The 23,923-nt window shown below is 47.6% G+C and overlaps 1 protein-coding gene across 2 annotated transcripts in view; it reads left to right on the forward strand.

Annotated features, from left to right (window-relative positions):
* The first annotated feature begins 11,150 nt into the window (after positions 1-11,150).
* ANXA6 (annexin A6) overlaps positions 11,151-23,923 on the forward strand; it is a 58,247-nt gene continuing 45,474 nt past the window's right edge. For both annotated transcript variants that reach the window (XM_010373678.2, XM_010373679.2), the window contains exons 1-2: positions 11,151-11,347; positions 21,401-21,444. In XM_010373678.2, coding sequence (XP_010371980.1) covers positions 21,427-21,444 — 18 coding nt within the window. In that variant the 5' untranslated portion in view covers positions 11,151-11,347; positions 21,401-21,426. The remainder of the gene's footprint in view (positions 11,348-21,400; positions 21,445-23,923) is intronic.

A 23,923-nucleotide genomic window follows, 5' to 3' on the forward strand; every position in this document is an offset into this window, starting at 1 on the left:
GTGCCCTATATAGACCTACCTTTGTTCTCCCCCATCCCCTGCCTTTTTTTTTTTTGGAACAGGGTACCACCATGCTACCCAGGCTGGAGTGCAGTGGTGCAATCACAGCTCACTGCAGCCTCAATCTCCTGAGCTCAAGCAATCCTCCCACTTCAGCCTCCTGACTATTGGGACCATAAGTGCACACCACCAGGCCTGGCCTTTTTTTTTTTTTTTTTTTTTTATTTTGTAGCAACTGAGTCTCACTATGTTGCCCAGGCTGTTGCCCAGGCTGGTTTCAAACTCCTGGTCTCAACTTTCATTATTTTTTAAATGCTGCGTTGTACTCTGAGGCTAGGCTTTACCACAGTTTATCCATTCCTTTGCAAAAGGAAATTGAGATTGTTTCAGTTTTTTGCTACTGGAAACAACACTGCAAAATGCAAGAACTAGCATTTCAAGGCTCAAATAGCTACATTTTCCTTGAAGAAAATGTTTATTAAATGAAAGAATGCTATTCAACCCAAATATGTCACCTGATGTATTTTCCCTCATGTGTGTTTGTGTCCTAAGTAACCACCAGAGGGCAAACCCCTCCAAATGTAGCTGTAAGATTCTTGCCCTCCTGCAGAACGTTGTCTATGTCCTAACTATTGCTTGTAGCCAGCGGAAAACCTCCCAGGTTCTGGTCGAAACAGTATTCCCTCTATAAAATCAATGACCATTCTTGGAACAAGGGAGGTAGGGTAGAAAGCAGCAGATAATGGGGCGCTGGAGAGCTTGGGTTCTCGTTATCGCTTTGCCCCTTGCTGTGTGACCTTGCACAGCCTCTTCTCATTAGGCCCCAGTTTCCTGGCCTGTTCAAGGAGAGTGTCGGGCACCTAGAGTTCCGGCCTTCCAGGGCTTTACCATTCTCTTTTCAGTGACCAAGTCCACTGAAAAGGAGGGGAAGGGCTTTGAGAGGTGATTGCTTAGCTTCCAGCCTCACAGGATTACGAATCTCAAGGACAGTGCTGGGAGCGTGGCAGGCCACCACCTTGAACCCAAGTTCTAGCTGATGGTTTCCCAGGGCAGAGATTCCACAAGAAGAGTATCCACGTGTCTCAGATAATGCTCATGTAGAACCCGCCCAAGGCCCCGTTGTGCCCTTGAGCCCAAGGTCCTGGATCTAGACTGTGAACTGTTGTATGCTCTCAAAGCACCCTGTTCCTTTCCGTCCCACAGCACTTACCATGGTTTGTAATTTTACGAGAATTTGTGAGATTGAGTCATGAATGTCTGCCTCTGGGCTTCTAGGCTCTGAGCTCTCCAGAAGCTGGGACTGGGTCTGCTTTGCTCATGCTTTGTCCCCAGTACCTTAGCACAGCGCCTGGCACTTTGTGGGCACTAGACAAATATATACTGTGAATGAATAGCTGCTGCAGGCTGGTTTCAATAGCAGAGATGTGGCTCAGCCTTCTCTTGTAATCCAAGGCATCCCAAAGAGGCCAATAACGGAGGGGTGGGAAACCAAGCGGGCAGGGCACACATGATCCAGGCAACATTATGAAACTGGAAAGGTCACTCCCTTCCCAGGGTCAACCTTGAGGTGGGGCAGGTGGTGTGGAGTGTTTGAAATAGAAGACCTTGGGAATAAACACTCATGGAATCTTTGAATTGAAGAATTCATTCATTCATTTATTTTTATTTTTTTATTTTTATTTTATTTTTTTTGAGACGGAGTCTCGCTCTGTCACCCAGGCTGGAGTGCTGTGGCCGGATCTCAGCTCACTGCAAGCTCCGCCTCCCGGGTTCACGCCATTCTCCTGTCTCAGCCTCCCAGGTAGCTGGGACTACAGGCGCCGCCACGTCGCCCGGCTAGTTTTTTGTAGTTTTTAGTAGAGACGGGGTTTCACCGTGTTAGCCAGGATGGTCTCGATCTCCTGACCTCGTGATCCGCCCGTCTCGGCCTCCCAAAGTGCTGGGATTACAGGCTTGAGCCACCGCGCCTGGCTCATTCATTTATTTTCATTCAGCTGATAGTTATTATCTACTTTACCAAGCAATGGAAACATAAAGAAGACAGGCATTAACCAAAATCACATAAATAAAAATATAATTACCAATTAAGATCTGTACAATCATGGAAAAAAACAGAATTTTAGGAGAGACGATGGGAAAGGATGCGTAAAGGACCACTGAGAGGCTGAGCGCAGTGGCTCATGCCTGTAATCCTAACACTTTGGGAGGATGAGGCAGGCGGGTCGCTTGAGCTCAGGAGTTCAAGACCAGCCTGGGCAACATGGCAAAGCCCCATCTCTACCAATAAATAAATAAACAAAAATTAAATAAATAAAAAAGGACAGTGGAGGGCTGGGCACAGTGGCTCATACCTATAATCGCAGCACTTTGAGAGGCCGAGGCGGGCAGATTATTTGAGCCCCTGAGGTCAAGACCATCCTGGGCAACATGGCAAAACTTCATCTCTACAAAAAATACAAAAATTAGTTGGGTGTGGTGGCACATGCCTATAGTCCCAGCTCCTCAGGAGGCTGAGGTAGAAGGATCGTTTGAGCCCAGGAGATGGAGGTTGATCATGCCACTGCTCTCCAGATTGGGCAACAGAATGAGACTCTATCTCATAAAAAATGAAACAGAATAAAATAAAAATAAAAGACATAGGAGGATGAATTAGGAAGGAATTTCTGAGAAGGGCTGTTTAAGGCGAAATGTGCAGTAAGAGCTAGTGAGGCAAGCACTTCCAGGCTTGGAAGAACTTTCATTCTATGCAGAGGGAATAACTTGTGCAAATGGAACCTTTCGGTAGAATTTTGAGTGAGTTATAGAACCCTGGAATTCCAGAAAGAGGATCTCAGAGTCATAGAATCTTGAAACAGGCTCTTCAACCAGGAAATGGACCCTTAGATGGTTAGAGACTCAGAATCATCATGTCTGAACATAAAAAGAATCTTAAGACATAATTCATTCTCATTCCCCTCTCTGTACATATAGAAACAAAACTCAACAGCAAGGTAATAGAACACAGTTAGAACTAGCTCTCACCTCTTATGATGAATAGGCCAGGACTTCATCCATTAAATTCATAGTAATAGTAACACTTACATTTATTCTCATTATTATGTGCTAGTTGCTGCTACATGATTTGTTGTCATATCAGTGCATTCCATAACAATCTTACAAGGTGGATACTTTTATAGTACTCATTATTATAACTGAGCTAACAGAAACTCGGACAAAAAAAATAAATGGTTCACAGTCACTGAGCTAGGACGTCGTGGAATCAGAAGCCCAGGGCTTTTTCGTTCATTTTCTTTTAAATGTAAAGGCTGTACTGTAAAGCATTGTACTACCCTGCTTTTTCTAACTACAGCTGTTTTCAGGCCTATCCTTCTCCCAGGGGCTCCTGCCATCCTACAACTTGGCCTCCCGTTGCTGAGACCTCATAGTAGAAAATAATCTGTTTCATGCCAAGTGGTAGGAATCTCCTTATTTTCTCTTATAAAAACAAACAATCCTTAACCCTTATGGAGGAATTCCAGACACCGAGAGAGGTCTTAAGGGGACTTTTTGTGGAGGAAGTGGGTGTTCCAGGTCGTCATTGGAGCAGTATCCCCTGGGGCCCCTTCCTCTAGTGAGCTTAAAGTGAGACCCATCTCTGGGAACATACACCCTCTTCTGAAGCCAGGCCGAGCTGGAACTTGCCAGCAGGTGGCAATATTTGACCACTTCCAGCTTCCTCAGTGGGCAACTGGGAGATCTTGAACTTTCTTCTCCTATAATCAGAGAAACTATAGCCCTGACAAGGGAAGTGAGAAAATCTGGAATCTCAGTCCATTGTTCCAGCCCAAATCACAGCATCATGCCATCTCCCTTACAGACACCTGTAGATGGGCCACTCTACAGACGAAGGGGCCTGGGAAGTGCCAAAAAGATGATGTCATCTTTACGTGTTTCCAATCCACATATGCTTCCTTCCAGGGTTTGTTTCCACCTGGAAGCAAGGCTGCGTGACCCCGGCTTTCTTGCAATTCCACAGCTCCTGGATGTGTAGGCTGTTTCCCTTTTGCACTTCAAAAATATAGTGTTGCTGCCAGTGGGGGAAGGTAAACTAGTACAACCACTATGGAAAACAGTATGGAGATTCCTTAAAGAACTGAAAATAGAACTACCATTTGATCCAGCAATCCCACTACGGGTATCTACTTAGAGGAAAACAAGTCATTATATGTAAAAGACACTTGCACATACATTTATAGTAGCACAATTTACGATTGCAAAAATATGGAACCAGCCTAAATGTTCATCGACCAATGAGTAAATAAAGAAAATATGGGCTGGGAACAGTGGCTCACGCCTGTAATCCCAGCACTTTGGGAGGCCGAGGTGGGTGGAACACCTGAGGTCAGGAGTTCGAGAACAGACTGGCCAACAAGGTGAAACCCCGCCTCTACTAAAAAAAAAATACAAAAATTAGCTGGGAGTGGTGGCAGGTGCCTGTAATTCCAGCTACTCAGGAGGCTGAGGCAGGAGAATCGCTTGAACCTGGGAGGCAGAGGTTGCTGTGAGCCAAGATTGCACCACTGCACTCCAGCCTGGGTGACAGAGCAAGACTCCATCTCAAAAAACAATCAAAAAAAGAACATGTAGTATATATACACCATGGAATACTACTCAGCCATAAAAAAGGAACAAAATAATGGCATTCATAACAACCTGCATTGGAGTTGGAGGCAATTATTCTAAGTGAAGCAACTCAGGAATGGAAAACCAAATATCATGTGTTCTCACTTATAAGTGGGAGATAAGCTATAAGGACACAAATACATAAGAATGATATATATAATGGACTTTGGGGACTCTGGGGTGATGGGGGAGATGTAAAAGACTACACATGGCCGGGCGCAGTGGCTCAAGCCTGTAATCTCAGCACTTTGGGAGGCCGAGATGGGCGGATCACGAGGTCAGGAAATCGAGACCATCCTGGTAACACAGTGAAACGCCGTCTCTACTAAAAAAATACAAAAAACTAGCCGGGCGAGGTGGCAGGCGCCTGTAGTCCCAGCTACTTGGGAGGCTGAGGCAGGAGAATGGCGTAAACCCGGCAGGCGGAGCTTGCAGTGAGCTGAGATCTGGCCACTGCACTCCAGCCTGGGCGACAGAGCGAGACTCCGTCTCAACCACAACAAAGAAAAGACTACACATTAGGTACAGTGTACACTGCTTGGGTGACAGGTGCACTAAAGTCTCAGAAATTACCACTAAAGAACTTATCCATGTAACAAAAAACTACCTGTTCCCCAAAAACTATTGAAATAAAAAACCATTTTAAAAATACAGTGTTGGATAGTGAAACCTCATCTCTACAAAAATAATGAAAAAAACTAGCTGAGTGTGGTGGTGCGCACCTGTAGTTCCAGCTACTCCGTAGGCTGAAGCAGCAGGATAGCTTGAGCCCAGCATGTTGAGGCTGAAGTGAGCCGAGATCATGCTACTGCTCCAGTCTGGGGGACACAACAAGACCCTGTTTCAGAAAAAAAAAAAAAGTTAGGCATGGTGGCTCACATTATACCAATGCTGGTGTAATCCCAGTATTTTGGGAGGCTGAGACAGGAGGACGGCTTGAGCACAGGAGACCAGCCTAGGCAAGACAGTGACACACCATCTCTACAAAAAATATAAAAATTAGCCTGGCATGGTGGCACACACCTGTAGTCTCAGCTACTTGGGAGGCTGAGGTGAGGGGATCACCTGAGCCTGGGGAGGTAGGTCAAGGCTGCAGTTGAGCCATGATCACACCACTGCAGTCCAGCCTGAGTGACAGAGTGAGACCCCGTCTCCAAAAACAACAATAAAACAGTGTTGGGCCTACAGCTTCCTCTGTATTTTAGGTTATTCTCTTAGGATTGATTCTGGTAAGTGATGATTAGCTCAAAGAGAATGAGCATTATATTAGTATTTAGTCCTAATTGCTGCTGCAGCTCAGGAATTAAGGCCCTGGGCTCTGCAGTCAAGGGAATCTGGCTTTCAATCCTGCCTCAGTCACGTGGGCTGAATTTGGGCAAAGTCCAAAAATTTCAGTTACTTTTATTGCAAATTAAGAATAGCCCTAACTTTGCACACTACAGCCCATTCTGTCTCCAAACATTGCTGCAGGAATTCTCCCTTCTCTCTCCTCCATCGATTTTTTTTTAAATTTCTATCGGATAATTCCCACTAGCATAGTAATATGCTGTTATGTCTTCAGTCTTTAAAAAAATCAAACAAAAGCCCTTCTCTTGACACCAATTCCCTTGCCAGACACTGCCTCATTCCCTTGCTGGCCTTCGCAGCAAAACTCCTGGAATAAGTAGTTTACACTTATTATCTTACACCAGTTCCTATCAGGCCTTTTCCCCCAACATTCTGTAATTCACAGCAAGAGATATGTTGGCTTTCACATTGCTAAACCCAATGATAGATTTGTGGACCTTGTCCTACTTTACCTAAAAGCAGCATTTGACACAATTGATCACTCCTTTATTTTTCACTTTGCTACCACATTCTCCTGGGGTAGTTTCCTTCCATCTTACTATAGTCACCTTCCCAGTCACCTTTGCTGAATTCTTTTCTTCTCCCCAACTCTTTTTTTTAACACTTATTTTATTTTATTTTTTTTGAGAGTCTCACTCTGTCCCTCAGGCTGGAGTGCAATGGTGCCATCTCGGCTCACTGCAATCTTCACCTCCTGGGAGTGATTCTCCTGCCTCAGCCTCCCAAATAGCTGGGATTACAGCATGCACCACCACACCCAGCTAATTTTTTGTATTTTTAGTAGAGATGGGGTTTAGCTATGTTGGTCAGGCTGGTCTTGAACTCCTGGCCTCAAGTGATCCACCCACCTCAGCCTCCCAAAGCGCTGGAATTTCAGGCATGAGTCACCAGGCCCAGCCTCTCCCCAACTGGTAACATAAGAGTGTCTCAGACTTGGTCTTTGGTGTCATAGGTGATCAGCAACCATTTGGGGCTGGTGGTACAGGCAGGTACCAAGGCAGTTGTAGGTAAAGAAAGGCAGATTTATTAGAAAAAGTATGAAAATACGTTGCTGCCAGGCATGGTGGCTTACGCCTATAATCCCACCACTTTGGGAGGCCGAGGCGGATCACGAGGTCAGGAGTTTGAGACCAGCCTGACCAACATGGTGAAACCCCATCTCTACTAAAAATACAAAAATTAGCTAGGTATGGTGGCACGCACCTGTAATCTCATCTACTCAGGAGGCTAAGGCAGAAGAATCGCTTGAATCCGGGAGGCGGAGGTTGTGGTGAGCTGAGATGGCGCCACTGCACTACAGCCTGGGTAACAGAGTGAGACTTCATCTTAAAATAAATAAAGAAAGAAAGAAAAGAAAATACGTTGCAAGTGTGCAATGGGCAAGTTAGCAAAACAGAAGCTAACCGCAAGAAAACAAAGTCTGGCTAACGATTTTATAGGATGGTGCTTGTGTTGTGTGCTGGAGGGCTTTGTGCAGTACCGATAACATCAAGGGTGCAGGGAACTTGCGTGCATTTTTCTATCAGCCGAGGGTCTGGTGATAGCTGGGCGCAGATAAGATTGTGAGTTATTCGCACAGGACGGCTATGCATCCTGGTCCACGAAGAAAGGCAGACTTACAGTGTATCTGCTTTCTCTTTTTGCTTTCCCTTGGTCCCACCAGCCTGATTGCTTTTCCCAAATTAGGACTCCATATTTAGTTCTCTTCTCCCTTAAGGATCTTATCTCTTGAACTCCAGACTTGACTAGCCAGCTGCCTACTTGACATCTCCTGTCAGGTGTCTAATAGAAATGTTCAACAAACTGGTCAAAAACCGAACTCCTGATCTTTTCCCCACTCCTAACTCCCAAAATTGCTTTCCCTGCAGCCTTGCTCATTTCAGTTGATGTCAACTCCATCCTTCCAGTGGCTCAGGCCAGGATCCCTGAAGCCATTCTTGACTCTTTCTCCCCTCCCAACTGATCCTTCAGAAATCATGTTCAACCTTCAAATACATCCCATCTCCAACCACTTCCCCCACCTGCATTTATACCAGGCTGGCTGAGCCACCCATCATCTCTTGCCTGGATTACTGCAAAATCTCCTAACAGATCCCTTCTTCTACTCTTCCCCCTAACAGTATTCGGTATTCTCAACACAGGAGACTTCAGTGACGCTTTAAAAAATACGTCTTGGCCAGCGCAGGTGGCTCACACCTGTAATCCCAGCACTTTGGGAGACCAAGGTGGGTGGATCACCTGAGGTCAGGAGTTCAAGACCAACTTGGCCAATATGGTGAAACTCTGTCTCTACTAAAAAAAAAAATACAAAAATTAACCGGGCATGGTGGCTGGTGCCTGTAATCCCAGCTATTTGGGAGGCTGAGACAGAAAGAATTGCTTGAACCCATGAGGCGAAGGTTGCAGTGAGCCGACGTGGCACCATTGCACTCCAGCCTGGGCAACAGAACGAGACTCTGTCTCAAACAAACAAAAAAACACCAAAGTCTTATCCAGAATATATAAAGAACTCATATAACTTAACAACAAAAAAGACAAACAATCCCATTTAAAAATGAGCAAAAGGCATGAATAGATATTTTTCCAAAGAAGATGTATAAATAGCGACCAATAAGCACACAAAAAAGATGATGCACATCATTAGTCAGAAGGGAAATGAAAATCAAAAACACAATTATAGGTGCCATTTCATAATGACTAGAGCACAAGTTTTTTGTATTTTAGTTTTTTTGAGACACAGTCTCACTCTGTCACCCAGGCTGGAGTGTAGTGGTGTGATCATCGCTCACTGCAACCTCTATCTCCCAGCTTCAAGGGATCCTCCCACCTCAGCCTCTCCAGTAGCTGGGATTGCAGGCATGCGCCACTACACCTGGCTAATTTTTTGTAGAGATGAGGTTTCGCTATTTTGTCCAAGCTGGTCTCAAACTCCTGGGCTCAAGCAATTCACCCACCTCGGCCCTCCCAAAGTACTGGCATTACAGGCATGAGCCACGGTGCCTGGCTGGATACAAATTTTTAAAAAATAAAATACAAGTGTTGGCAAGGACATGGAGAAATTAAAAGCCTCATACATGACACAGCTGATGGGAATATAAAATGTTGCAGCCACTCTGAAAAAAATGTTTGGCAGTTCCTCAAAAAGTTAAATGTAGAATTACTCTATGACCCGGCAATTTCATTCCTAGGTAAATACACAAAGACAACTGAAAACAGGTACTCAAATAAGTATTTGTATACAAATGTTCATTAGCAGCACTATTCACAATCAGCAAAAGGGGGAAACAATGCACTATCCATCAACGGATGGATAAACAAACTACTGTGTACTTATACAATGGAAAAATATTCAGCCATTAAAAGGAATGGAGTGCTGGGCCGGGCGCCTGTAATCCCAACACTTTGGGAGGCAAAGGCGGGTGGATCACCTGAGGTCAGGAGTTGAGACCAGCCTAACTAACATGGTGAAACCCCATCTTTATTAAATACAAAAATAAACTAGCTACGCGTGGTGGCGCATGCCTGTAATCGCAGCTACTCCGGAGGCTGAGGCAGGAGAATTCCTTGAATCCGATAGGCGCAGGCTGTAGTGAGCCGAGATCACGCCATTGCACCCCAGCCTTGGCAACGAGAGCGAAACTCCAACTGAAAAAAAAAAAAGTAAAGGAGTGCTGATACATGCTACAGCCTGGATGAACTTCAAAAACATGCCACATGAGGCCAGACGCGCCTGTAATCCAGCACTTTGGGAGGCTGAGGCAGGTGGATCACCTGAGGTCGGGAGTTCAAGACTAGCCTGACCAATATGGAGAAATCCTGTCTCTACTAAAAATATAAAATTAGCCGGGTGCGGTGGCGCATGCCTGTAATCCCACCTACTCGGGAGGCTGAGGCAGGAGAATCGCTTGAACCCAGGAGGCAGAGGTTGTGGTGAGCCAAGATCATGCCACTGCACTCCAGTCTGGGCCACAAGAGTGAAATTCTGTCTCAAAACAACAACAAAAACAAACAAAAAACAAAACAAATTAAAAAAGGCCACATGAAAGAAGTCAGACAAGAAAGGTTGCATATCACGTGATTCCATTTATATGAAATATCCAGAACAGGCACATCCATAGCAGAAAGCAAACTGGTGGCTGCCAGAGACTAGGGGTAAGGGGAAGTCACGAGTGGCTGCTTAATGGGTATAGGGTCTTCTTTTTCCGTGATGAGAATGTTTTGGAACTAGATAGAGGTGGTGGATGCACAACATCGTGTCTGTACAAAATGCCACTGAATTGCTGACTTTAAAATGGTTAATTTTATGTTATGTGGATTTCACCTACCCAAAAATAACGGGTAGGTGGATTTCATCTGCCCAAAAATAATGTCCTTCCTTTGCTAACCTGCAATGGCTCCCCAGTTGACTCAAAGTAAGAGTGCCTTCAAGGGCCCCGGAGGTCCCACCTGATTGGGTCCCTCTCATCTCTCCTCTCCCTCCCACTCACTCCATTCCAGCCACACTGGCCCCCCTGCTGATCCTCGGAGGCGCCAGGTCGCTCCCTGCTAGGAGCATTTGCTCCAGCAGTTTCCTCTGCCTGGAACACTCTTTACACAGGTATCTGTCCAATTCTTCTAACTTCCTCATCTCCTTACCAATACCCTGGGGACAATAATTCTGTTTCCTCTGTATTGTTTATCAATTTTTCCTGTTCTAGTGCTGGATTACAACTGCTGGTCTCCCTGCCTACCTTACCCTGCTTCCCAGAGCACGAAAGAGCGTGCCTCCGCAACTCACTATTTGTGTGACCTTGGTCCAGGAACTGGACTGGGCTCTCCTCCTGAAAGCGGGTAAATAATGTCATCGACCTGATGAAGCTGTTGAGGCATGGAATCTGATCTGGCAGATAAAGTGCCCCTGGTAAACCTCAATTTTCTGTTTCCCAACAAAGCTTTGGCGAGTTGTAAGGATTTGCGGGAAAGTGTCCAGAACCGGGAGTCAGGAGCCCTGACTTCTTAGCCCTGAAGGGCCGCGTGACCTTGGCCAAAGCCCCTACTCCTTCTCGGTCTCCGGTCCGGGGGCTGGGAACTGAGAAGGTTCTCCCGGCGAGCCCCTCTGGCTAGTGACATTCTAAGATTCCAAAAGCAAAGGAGCTGGAGGGGTGGAGTGGAGGAGGGAGGCGGGCGCTCTGGATTGGCCTCTGCGCGCCACGTGTCCGGCTCGGAGCCCACGGCTGTCCTCCCGGCCCGCCCCGCGCTGCGGCTGCTGCTGGGCTAACGGGCTCCCATCCAGCGAGTGCTGCGTCCTCGAGTCCCTGCGCCCGTGCGTCCGTCCGCGACCCGAGGCCTCCGCTGCGCGGTGAGTGGGCTGAGGCTGTAGAGGGGAGTCGCTCTGGGAACCCCTTCCCGGGGGCTGCAAGGACACAAGCAATAAGCGCCCAGTCATCGGCTGATCCGTGCCCAGCGCCTGGAGCGGGGACGGGAGGGCGCTGTAACCTGAGAGTGTCGCGGACTGGGTGTGTCTGGGGGGCGCAGCGGAGCAAATCTGGGGCCGGGGCGGAGAGGCTTGGGCGGAGGGCGCCCTGGCTGGGGGAGGGGAGGGGAAGGGAGGGAGTCCTGGCGCTGCAGAGGGTCTGGTTGAGGGTGGGGGCGCTGGGGCTAAGCCGGGGGCTGGTCCTGGCGGCCTTAACTTGGGGGGGACTCAAGAGACTTTGAATGTCCGGGGTTGGGTCAGCTGGACGCCAGTCAAAGGACCTGCAGAGAAGGGTGTGGCTGAGGCCCAAGGCTGAGAGCTGGAGCGTTGGACCCTCCAGCTGCTTGTAAAATGGCTTGTGTGTGGTGTTGGGGGAGGGCTGTCTGCGTGCAGACACCCTCAAGGCCTCATGGACCCCATCCCCTTTGGGCCACTGCTCGTCTATGAATGCAAACTCCCAACGGGGCTCCGAGGATTCCTATGGTGAGGCAGGGGCACTACCCTTCTTTCTGCTTCCCCTAAGAGATCTAGGCCTTCCCAGAGTTTGGGGGCTTCAGATGATTCCCCATATACCAGCATGGGAGCGAAATACCCTGAATCAGAATCCCAGCCCCTCTTGCAGTGTGACCTTGGGCGGTGGCTTTCCCTCTCTGAGCCTGGATTTCCTTCTCCAAGTCCATAGTTGAGAAACCCAGTCTCTTTCAAAGGAAACAATGGCTTTGCAAATTGATTTGTTTGTCAGCTGTATGGAATGATTGCAGGTTTGGGAGTCTTGATTATAGGTTTGGGAAGCCTGGCACAACCCTTGTAGGCCCTACAAGGGGAAGGGGCAGGAGGTCCTTTGGGACAATTAATCTGGCCATGGCTTCCTGCCTCCTCCTCCTTTTCCCTAGATTCTAGTGGGTCTTCTCTGACAATTCCAAATTTGGACATATGGCTCCCGGGTTTGTGAAAGGACTCTGGTTTCCCCCCAAGACTCCGCTCTTTTCCCTCCATTATTCCTTCCCCTTGCCCAAAACGTGCTTGGAATTGCTCCCACTGACAGGATATCCTGACCTGCTTAACCCTTCATAGTGAAGCGAACAACCGCCCCAGTTTCAGCCCCTGTGGACCCTGACCTTCTAGCAGCAGGCCCTGAGCCATGCAGAGGGCACTGGCCTGGGGTCAGAGGAAAGCTGGGTTACAGTCCATGTGTGCTGGGGCTTCTTGAGCAAGCCCTTTCTCTAAGCCTTTGTGCCCCATCTGGAGCAAAGTCTGCTGAACTGCCTGCCACTTCCAGTGCAGACATTCTAGGGTTCAACTGTTCTAAGATTTAGGATTCTGGGAGTTGGGTGGAGCTGGGGAGGGCAGGAGGCAGAGGCTTTCATCCCCCTCTGCAGCTGTGACAATCATTCATCCATCCTTCTTTGCCTTATCTACCCTTTGTTCCTAAGGCGGCTGAGATACAGAAAATATTTGCAGTTTCTGGATAAGGGCCACAGCTGTTGCTGGGGCAAAATGTAGACGTGAGTGTGCAGAGGAGGGGCAGGGAAGCCCAAGGCCTGGCCTCTTGAGACTGACTCCTGGGATGAGGCGGGGAAGACTGCAGTGCTGGGTAGCTGCCAGTGACTGGCACATCTGCATTGCAGCACCCAGAGGGAGCCCTGGGCCGCCAGGATCCAGCCTCAGACCCAGCCCCTGCCCTGCCACTAACCAGCTAGGCACCCTGGGCACACCTACTACCCCTCTGGGGCTTAGCCCTTTCCTCTCAACAGGGATAGGACATATACGCGGGACACCCCCACTGGTATTATTAAAATGGGTTGGGTCTGAATGGTTCTTTCTCTACCATTCTAGGATTTTCTGGGGAGGCCCAGTGGAGTCACCAGCCTCACCCCACCCAGCCCCTCCGACATACTTCCTGGGTGGCGACAAAGCACAGGATGTGGTCTCTACCATGATTCCTGAGCTTGCATGTACCCCTTCTCCTGCCAGTAGAGGAGAGGAAGTCGGAGGGGTGTCTTTATGCCTATAAACTTGCCTTGGAATCCAGCCTCATTCCCTTTCCTCCTGGAGTTGAGAAGCCCCCACAGAGACTGGCTATGGAGGAGTGACTGTCCATAGGTTCCTTGGACGTCCCGCCTATCTGCAAAATGAGAATGAGATTGATACCTTCATGAGGCTGTAAGATGGCAGATATGAAAGTGCTGTGTTATCTCAAAAGTGTGTGGTACTTGAGAAGGCAGGTGACCTGATTGAGTTCCTCTTCTGAAAAACCCATGTCCTGGAGGTCCTTAAATAATAGCAATAAAATGGTAACCACTGGGGAACATCACACACTGGGGTCTGTCGTGGGTTGGGGGGAGCGGGGAGGGATAGCTTTAGGAGATATACCTAATGTAAATGATAAGTTAATGGGTACAGCACACCAACATGGCGCATGTATACATATGTAACAATCCTGCACGTTGTGCACATGTACCCTAGACCTTAAAGTATAATAAAAAAAAGAAAAATATATAAACAGAGATGAATGGGATATAAAGGTGCAATTTTCTTGAACTGTATTAAATACCTGATAATTAACAACAACAAAAAAATGGTAACCACTATTATCTCTCAAACCCTTAAACTTGCCAGGCCCCGGCTGAAGCCTTGATATGTTAGATGCTGTTATTAATGCCCATTTTGCAGACGTGGAAACTCCAGCCCTTAAAAGTTTAAGGAAGAAATAATAATGACAAATGCTTATAAAATATAGTGCTTCCTGTGTGCCAGGTCCTCTTCTAAGCTCTAGACTTGTCTTAATTTTTTTTATCCTCATCATAACTCCTATGAGGGAGGTGCTATTTTTATCCCATCACTTTTTTTTTTTTTAAGTATGAAACAGGCACAGAGAGGCTCAATACTTGCACAACACTACACAGCTACTAAATATCGCCCTCAGGCTTCAGTCTCAGGCAGTCTGGCTCCAGCCTCTACACTGTGAGACACTACTTTGCTGCCTGTCACTTCTGCCTCTCACAAAAGTGACCTGAGCTGGAGTTCAAATCTAGGCTAGACTAGTTCCAATCCTGAAGCAGACAGATGATCTCCTAAGGCCTTGTCCAGCCCTAGGATCAATGGTTCTGGGTCAGGAGAGGAAAAGACATTGCTCTCTAAGAAAGCCGAGTACATCAAGCTGGGGGATGTTCCCACGCACAGAGCCGGGGGATGGCATTTACCCCAGCTTCATCAGAATCAAGGCTCCTGGAGGGTTATGGAGCACGTCTTGGGTGTCTTCCTGCAGACTGGAGGAGAAGCCAGCAAGAAGGGGGAAAGAGGGAAGGATCTAGATTTTATAGGCCAGGGGCCTTCTAAGTGGAATGGATATACCCCAGGAGTCACTGAAGATGATCTTTTGGGGGTACAGGAAGACACTATTGGCCTCCTTATTAAATGTACTTTCAATGTCATATTTTAAAAGTATATTTCTGTTTATCATGGTAAATACTCAATTTTTCCTTGGTTATGGGTTGGGTATAGGATCTATATGTATATACTGCAAACTGCTGTGTAACATCACCACGTCACCAGCTTTGTGGGGCCAGGAGCTTTGTCTGTCTCATTTTCTGTTCAACCCCCAACTCCTACCAGTGGGCCTAGTCTGCAGGAGGTGCTCAAATAAATATTTATGGAAAAACATGCCCCTGCTTAATGATTGATTTTCTTCTGATGTTGGGTAAGTGACTTAACCTCTCTAGTTTATCTCCTGGCCAAAGGAAGAGGAGTAAAGCACAGTTTGAAAACCAATAGTAGATGGTTCCATTTGCTGAGGTCACTAAAGAAAGCATGAAAGTCATTTAGTGCATTTTACCCCCAACCATCCCTGGGAGCCACGCCCTGTGGGAGGGGGTGCAGGAAAGAGGCATATGCAGTAATCTTCTAAAAAGGGTAAAATTATGACTCATACATTTACAAAAATGATCATGTGCTGTTCTACTTATTAATCAATGACCGCACCAGGCAGATGTTATAACCAGCTCAAAAGACACCTTGTATTGAAAGCAATGTGCAATTAGAGACAAAACTGGTTTTTCTACCTGAGGGGGTGGGAAATCAATTGGACCTTTACCAGAGAGGGCAAGGAGTATATATTAGAATTACTTTGTGTTACCATCAATTATCTGCAATTTACTGATCTGTAAAATAGCTCAAAGACAATGAAAGTCTAGAGTCAGACAATCCTGGAGGGTTTTCCTTTGAAGTACAGATTTTTTCCCATGATACGTTGGAGGCTAGCAGCCCTTATCTATTGGAGAAATGATAAATCCACAGTGGTTGACCAAAGCCCGTCAAATCAAAGTGGTTTCAGAGCACCCGAGGGAGGAATACCTTCCGGCTTGTTAGAAAAGGTAGCGTTTGAATCCAGCAGATAACAGTGGTTCTCAGGCTCCTTGGTTGCCATGAAAATCACCTAGGAAAGTTTTTAGAAATTACCAAAGCCCAGGCCTCACCCCAGCAGTTGAGTCAGAATCTCTAAGGTCTGACCTTAAATCTTTGGTAATTTTGAAAATTTCCCCAGGTTCTATTAGTGAAGCTAGAATTGAGAAGCATTGGTATAGATTCTGGAAAGCTGGATTAAAAATGTTGGTGGAAGGCGTTCCTGGTTTAGCAGGGGAGAGAGGGCGAAGAGGAAGGTGGTGATGGCAAAGAAGTCAGGAAGGAGAACCAAGGGCCTTGACTGCTGAGCTTAGAAGCCCAATATTAAGGGGCACCATTGGAGACTTGTGAGCAGAGGAGTACTGTGGCTCAGGCTGTAGCCCCTCAGGCACTCCCCTGAGGCAGAGGTCTGGGTAGGTTTTTTGTTTGTTTGTTTGTTTGTTTGCATGATTTTCCATACTATTTCTTTTTTCTTAAATCACCCTCCCACCACACCTGGGTTCACCCCCTTATGCTCAACATCTCCTTTCCCTCAAAAGTGCACTCTGTTCCTCCACAGCCCAAGCTACCTTTCAAGGACAGAAATGCTTTTTCTTAGCCTGGTGTTACTATTCTTCCTGGCATGCCCCGTCCCGATTCCATTGAATCCAAATTTTGACTGTGCACCTCTATCAGCCTGTACCCCTAATATTTTCTTTAACTTTATACATGTATAACAAATAAAAATGGAACATAAAAGGGCAAGATTAAAACATTTGGAAAGGTGATATTCTTGTCCTGCACCCCAGTGGATTGTCATACCCATTACCCCACTTTGGAGACTACCGCTGTAATAATGATGATTGTGACAATAGAAGTCACCGTTTATTAAACACTTAATCTGTACCTGGCCATGCTAAGTGTTTCACCTGCCTTATTTCACTGAATCTTCACAAAAACCTTAACAAGAGTGTCATTTCAGAGATGAAGAAACTGAGGCAGAGAAATTCCATAACTTGCCCAAGTTACTGAGCTTGGAATTTACACGGTCAGGATTTGAACCTGGGCATTGACCACAAAGCCTGCATTGATTCTAATGCCACATTGCCTCCATTGTAAATGTTTGGGCTTATCATAATAAAAGCCACCATTTCTTGAGCCTTTACTGTGTGCTAGGCACTGTGCTAAGTGTTTTCCACCTGTTATTTCATTTATTTCTCAGTATCTGTAGGTATTTCTGTCTGCATTTTGCAGGCATGGAAATTGAGATTCAGTTTAAGTAACTTACTGAAATAAAAAACTGCTTTGCAACATCTGTGCCTCAAAGCCCATGCCTTCACATGACTTGGACAAAACCCTTCCCCTATCCACATCTCTGTGGTTGAGCCGTTCCTTCTAGAGTCAGCCTGGAGCTCTCAAAGGGGAAGGAACATGATTGATTGCAGGCAAAAGGATGAGGCAAGGGGTGGCCAGAGCAGCACAAAGCCACCCAGGCCATTCATTCTGCTCCTGTGTGGGTATCAGGAATGATCAGTCATGATAAGTCGTCACAATGAATCTCATCTAGATCTGAGAGAATCAGGGTTCCTGGGAGGAAAGAGGCACAGATCTGGAATGACCCTGTTTACTAGTCTTGAACAGCTCTTTCAACCAAGATGATGAACGTTGCATATTGGCGGGTGGAGATGGGGAGCAATCCTGTGTCCTGGGAGATACTCTGTGTCCTAGGACAATCCTGTGTCCTGGGAGATAATCCTGTGTCCTAGAACTCTGCTGTGAAAATCCTGGGTTGAAATCTCTAAAAGCCTCTAACGATAGATTCTACCAAAGAGGGGGTGATGTATTGTTCCCACTTTAGAGATAAGAAATTAAGGCTCAGAGAGGGATCTGGCTTGCCTGGAGTTACATGGGGGCAGACTGGGAACCAAAACCGGGGTCTTGTTCTTTGGACTCTTCCTGGTGTCCCATTGCAGCCAAGACCCACAGTTGTGTGGGGGCTTGTTATGATCAAGGGCTGCTCGGCAGAGATGTTGGCTGCTTCCTGGGCCCTGGCAAGTCACTTTCCCTTTCTGAGATGCCTTTACCCCATCTAGAGCATGAGGGACTTGGAGTCGTGGATTATTAAGGGCCTTTCTGGGATTCTGAAATGCTGGATGTAAAATACTCAGCCAATTTGAGCAGTAGGGTCTGGGTTGCTCTGGAAGGGATCAGAAGCCATCTTAAAGCCGGGGTAAATGGTGTGTTTATGATTAGCTCAGGAGCTTCCCAGAGCCCTCAGAGGAGGGGCTGTGGAATCAGCAGGGGGACTGGCCCTCAGAACTGCAGTCTGAACATCTAGTTCTGGAAGGAGCTTGCTTTTTACATATGAACCGTGCACTCACGCAAGGCACATAGAAACTGCTCTCAGAGCTGAGAATATCTTCCCAAAAAGTAGGAAGCACCTCCTTGGAGCCATCTCTCTTTGGAAAGGGGTGTTCCTCCAGATGGGCCTGGGCTGCAGCCAGCAGCTGAAATTTCCAGCAACAAGCCCAGAGGAAAGTGCTTCAAGGCTGGAGGTGCAGGTGACAGGCCTCAGCCCTACCTCTGCCTGTGTCAACCAACTTCCTGGGTCTCATTCAGTCCCTGGTTCTCTGCTAGCGTTGGGCTTCCTTCACTGTCTCCCCCTACCATCCCCCAGGTCAGAGGAAACCCAGAGCTGGCCTCCAGCCTTATCCTGGGGTAGATGTGGGCCCCCCCTCCCACCAACACACACCGGAAAGGGGGTACAGTTTCCATTTCCTGGTGAGAGCTGCACAGTTGTACCAACGGGCCCCTGGTTGCCAGGGAAACCGCAAGGCTTCCTCGAGCTGAGCTGAGCTGAGCTGCATTTATTTGCAGGCAGATCCGTCCTCTGCCTTTCACTTCCAACCCCATCTGATGACTGTCCTCTACTGACTGCAGCTTGGGGGACTCATAATCAGCCAGTGGGGACACAGAGGCAACACAACAGAGCCCCTGTCCTCAACTTCCCACCAGCACAGTGAATATCACCATTTACTAAGAGTGGGTCTCGCGCCTGGGCCTCTTATGTGCTGCCTTTGACATAACGTAGGTCTTATCCTCCAACAACCCTACAAAGCAGGAAAGAGAAAGCTTCAGTTTTGTGCTTGAGATCGCCTTGAACTCAAAAATGAACAATAAGCCCATGGTCACATGGCTAAGGTTTTCCCTTAGTCTTGGGGGAACAGGGAATATGTGGAGAACTGGAAGGCATTGAGCTGAAATGTGTCCATGATTTCTAGTCTCCTAGTTCTGTTCCTTTTAGGTCTTACTGGGTAAATCTGATTGACTTTGTTATGTTTACCTTTTTTTTCTTTTTCTTTTTTTGAGTCAGAGTCTCATTCTGTCGCCTAGCCTGGAGTGCAGTGGTGCCATCTCTGCTCACTGCAACCTCTGCCTCCCCAGCTCAAGCGACTGACTTGCCTCAGCCTCCTAACTAGCTTGACTACAGGCACACACCTTCACACCTGGCTAATTTTTGTATATTTTAATACAAACGGGGTTTCGCATGTTGGCCAGGCTGGTCTCGAACTTCTGGTCCCAGGTGGTCCTCCCTGCTTGGCCTCCCAAAGTGCTGGGATTACAGGCACGAGCCACTGCTCGTGGACTCTGTTATGTTTACTTTTAAAAAGCAATGCATAGACATTGTTAAAAGACATCAGGCCGGGCTTGGTGGCTCACACCTATAATCCCAGCACTTTGGGAGGCTGAGGTGGGCAGATCACAAGGTCAGGAGTTCGAGACCAGCCTGGCCAACATGGTGAAACCCGTCTCTACTAAAAATACAAAAATTAGCCAGGCATGGTGCCATGCGCCTGTAATCCCAGCTACTCAGGAGGCTGAGGCAAGAGAACTGCTTGAACCTGGGAGGTGGAGGTTACAGGGAGCTGAGATTGCGCCACCGCACTCCAGCCTGGGTGATAGAGCGAGACTCCATCTCAGAAAAAAAGAGATCAAATTGCCCAGAACTGCTTAAAGTGGAAAGTAGTGGTCCTTTGTTTCTCTTCTCCTTGTCTTAAGAAGATTGTTAAACTTTCCTCTGTTGCCCTCCTGAGTGCTCATTAGTCAGCTCCCCACCCCCTTCTTTTCTTCCCAAATCAGTTACATCTCTTTTTGCATTTACTTTTACATATCATATCTTTGTTCCTTCACTGTAGACCCTGTCTCCTGATACCTCCACCCCCATTCCTTATCCATTTTCCATGAGATATGTGTCCTATTTTCCTGTGTGTTCCAGTCTTTTTTTTTTTTTTTTTTTTGAGACAAGGTCTTGCCCTGTTGCCCAGGCTGGAGTGCAGTGGTGCAATCTTGGCTCACTGCAGCCTCCACCTCCTGAGTTCAAGCAATTCTCCCGCCTCAGTCTCCCAAGTAGCTGGGACTATAGGAATGTGCCACCATGTCCAGCTATTTAAAAAAAAATTTTTTTTAAAATAGAGATCAGGTCTCAGTATGTTAACCTAGTCTGGTCTCGAACTCCTGGGCTCAAATTATTCTCCCACCTCAGCTTCCCAAAGTGCCAGGATTACAGGCATGAGCTACCATGACCAGCCTGAAAAATCCAGTCTTTATGGTGGCCGCAGGCACTGGTCCCAGACCCTACATCCTACCACACCATTCCCTGCTACCACATCAGCCACACTGAGCTCCTGGTGGTTCCTCACTTGCACTGCCCCCTGGTGTGCCCCCAGTTGCATTCGTGAGATCCTCTGACCCCCTCCACCTGGGACTACACCCCTTGTCACTCTCCTCACCAACTCTTGTCTTTTCTCTGTAGTTCTTATCTCAGCCTGATGAGTGCATTTGTTATTCATTCCCATTACAGCATAAGCTCCAGAGAAACCGAGTTTAAAAAATCTCTCATAATTTCTGTATGCACAGTGCCCAGAGCAATGCCTGACTCGGAGTAGGTGCTAAATGAGTGCATATTGACTTGTTCAGGAATGACAGTCCTTCAGATACTGCAGCAGGTGGTTGAAAGCCCTTTGAGTCCTGTCTGCAGGCGGTCAAGCTCTGGGTTCTGAAGCCATCCTTGTTGACTTGAAAAGAGGGCATGCATGGTGCAGATAATATAGACTCTGGGATCTAGAAATTGTTGAATTCAGTTCTAAGCTGTGTGATCTTGGCTCATTTATTGTGATGCTCCAGCCTCAGTTTCCTCTCTATAAAAAAGGAGAATCTGATGTGTGGAAGGATTTCTGTGAGTATTAACTGAGACGGTGGTGAGACAGGTACCCTGCCTAGTCTGGAGGAGTCAAGGGATCAGTGGTGGGTCAGTGCCATGTCCGCCCTCCCTCGGGGTTCCATGTCCCTTTCCCATACTGCTGTGAATGTCTGGACACCATCTAGTCTGTCCATTGTCTTCTGAAAAAAATGCGATTGGCCCTGAGCTGGGTCATTGGGTCTGATTTAACCTGAAGAGCTGGGGGCAGCTGGAAAACAGCAGAGGGAGGAAATGTAAGGGAAAGAAAGGGGCTGATTAGATATGGGGGGAGTCTCATACGCTCTCTTTCTTTTCCACAGTGGATTCTGCTGCAGAACCGGAGACCATGGCCAAACCAGCACAGGTGAGGGGCCTCTCTTTCCTGAAGGTGGTACTCTGCTTTCTCTGGGCCTGGGATCCTCCTGGAGTCACTAGGCCTGCTGCAGAGACCCCTGGTACCTTCAGCCTGAAAGAAGGAGGAAAGGTTCTTAGGCTTTGCTTGTTCCTGTTACAAGTCACGGCTCTTCAGATGCAGGTCACCATAATGTAATATCACCCACAATATCCTAAGCAGAAAAGGATGTATATTGGCTTACCTGACAGAGAGGCCCAGGACTTCAGGTCTGGTTGAATCCAGGGGTTCAAATGATAGTGTCAAGATTCTGCCTATGTGAGCTGGGCTTCTTCTCGTGGCTTCATTCTTGGGTAGGTTCTTCCTTGCATTGACATGGTAGTCATCAGCAGCTCCAGGCTTCCACTCTGCTGTCTTGGCAGCCCAGGGAGTAAACAACGTAACTCACGCCCAGTGATTCCAGGGGAAGGCCCAGGCCTGGTTCTCATTGGCTGGGCCTGGGTAACCTGTTCTTTCTTGGAGCAAGGAAGTGGAGTTGGTCCCACCTGAACTGTTTGGCCTGAGGAAGGGAAATAGAAACTTGACAGGCAAAAAGGCAATAGAGGGGTTTCTCTCCTCTGGATATGCAAATGTTCTCTGTCACACCCATTTGGGATTGAATTTCCTTGGCTTGGGAGACTCTAACCTCAGTCTTTCATGTCTGACCACTCTGCCGGGCAATAGAATTGGAGGCACATGAGAACTTTTACTCCCATGTGGCTGAGACTGGGTTCTGGCCGTGGTTAGAGGTAGGACTCTGACCTCGACTCTACTCTGCTGAGGCTGGGCACGGTGTCTCTCACCTATAATCCCAGCACTTTGGGAAGCTGAAGTGGGCAGATCACTTGAGCTTAGGATTTCGACACCAGCCTGGACAATATAGCGGAACCCCATCTCTAGAAAAAATACAAAGGTGGCATGTACTTGTAGTCCTAGCTGCTTAGGAGGCTAAGGTGGAAAAATCACCTGAGCCCAGGAGATTGAGGCTGTGATGAGCTGAGATCATGCCACTGCACTCCAGCCTGGGTTATAGAGCAAGTCTCAAAAAACAAAAAACCCCACTCCACTTTGGGGTTTGCCTGAGGGTGCTGTCTGTTGGCTGGCCTTGGAGAAAGTGATGCAGTCAGTGTGATGATGGGATTGGCAGGGAGAAAAAGCTCAGGGATCTTGAAGAAAATCATGGGACTTGGCCCCGTTGTCCCTTACTCCAACCAACCCAGAACTGCTAGCCACAGAATGCACAGACAGAAGCTGTCTGTGAGGTCTCTGGGCCTCATGTTCCCCTTACGGAATGGTTGAACTCAGTAGTAACAAAACTCCATCCATCCTTGACATCATGAGTGCCCCCAGTGAACCTGGGCTTATAGGATATTCGCAGTTTCTGAAGAGCACAGGATGTTATAGGATCAGTACCTTCAGAGAAGTCCTAGCTGTGGCCTTCATCTCAGCCACTGAGGAGTGCACTGTGTGTACAAATGGCCTGTCTGCCTAGAAGGAAAGACTGTTACTGATGATGGGCAAAAATTCAAGGTGGAACTTTCACTGTTCCCCATTTCCTATGTGGAGTCATACTAGAGCTACTTCCTGAAAGCCATTTGAATTGCAGGATTCTAGATGATCGAAGTGGACAGGACAGGCCCTGGGAGATCAGAGAGGCCAGGACCTAGGGTACAGATCTTTGGACCTTGGTCCGGTGCTCTTGGGGCATGCATTCTGCCTGGCTGATCTGTGGTTTCTTATTGCCATGGACCGGGGGCCAGCAGACCTCCTGCAAGCAAGTCCCAGGGTGGCAGGGCCTTAGGGAACCCTCCTCCATTGGGGTGAGTTGGCACCCTCCATGCACAGTGTTCTGGTGGGGCAGTAAAGGAGCTCTGGGGCACATAGGAGGCCACCCCACCTAGGTTGAGGAGAGAGGGGAAGTTGCCTAGGGAGAGCTACTCAGGGGAAGAACAAGGGGGCTGAGAGTGGTCTAGGTAGGGACAACTGGGACAGGCTAGAGGGAGAGTAAATGCAGCGTGCTCAGGGGAGTAAAAGTAATTTGGTGTGCATGGGGTGCAGTGGTTTGGGGGAGAGGAGGGTTGCAGAAGACAATAACAGAGAAATGTGAGAAAAGCTTCCCTGCCGTTGAGCTGAAGTTGTTGCTTGCAGTTTTTAGCTGGGTTTTTAATTATTAGCTTGAATCTGGTGTCCTCCAAAACCCCAACACATGCACACGTGCATGCACACAGCAAACTGCTCCCTCTTCTCTGGCCTAGTCACACCCCCCAATTCCTTCCACTGTGGTTATTGTGCTGTTCTCCCTATCTCTCTTTTCGGAAGAGGAGAACTTGAGGCCCAAAGACATGAAAAAATAGGGTGGTGTCATGGAAGACCCAGGAGGCATGGCGCTGTGGCCTCCATTTCACAGAGACGTTCTGGGTTTGAATGCAATAATGAACATAAAAACACCTTG

The sequence above is a fragment of the Rhinopithecus roxellana genome, chromosome 3 (assembly GCF_007565055.1).
Source record: "Rhinopithecus roxellana isolate Shanxi Qingling chromosome 3, ASM756505v1, whole genome shotgun sequence".
In the NCBI taxonomy this organism is placed as follows: Eukaryota; Metazoa; Chordata; class Mammalia; order Primates; family Cercopithecidae; genus Rhinopithecus; species Rhinopithecus roxellana.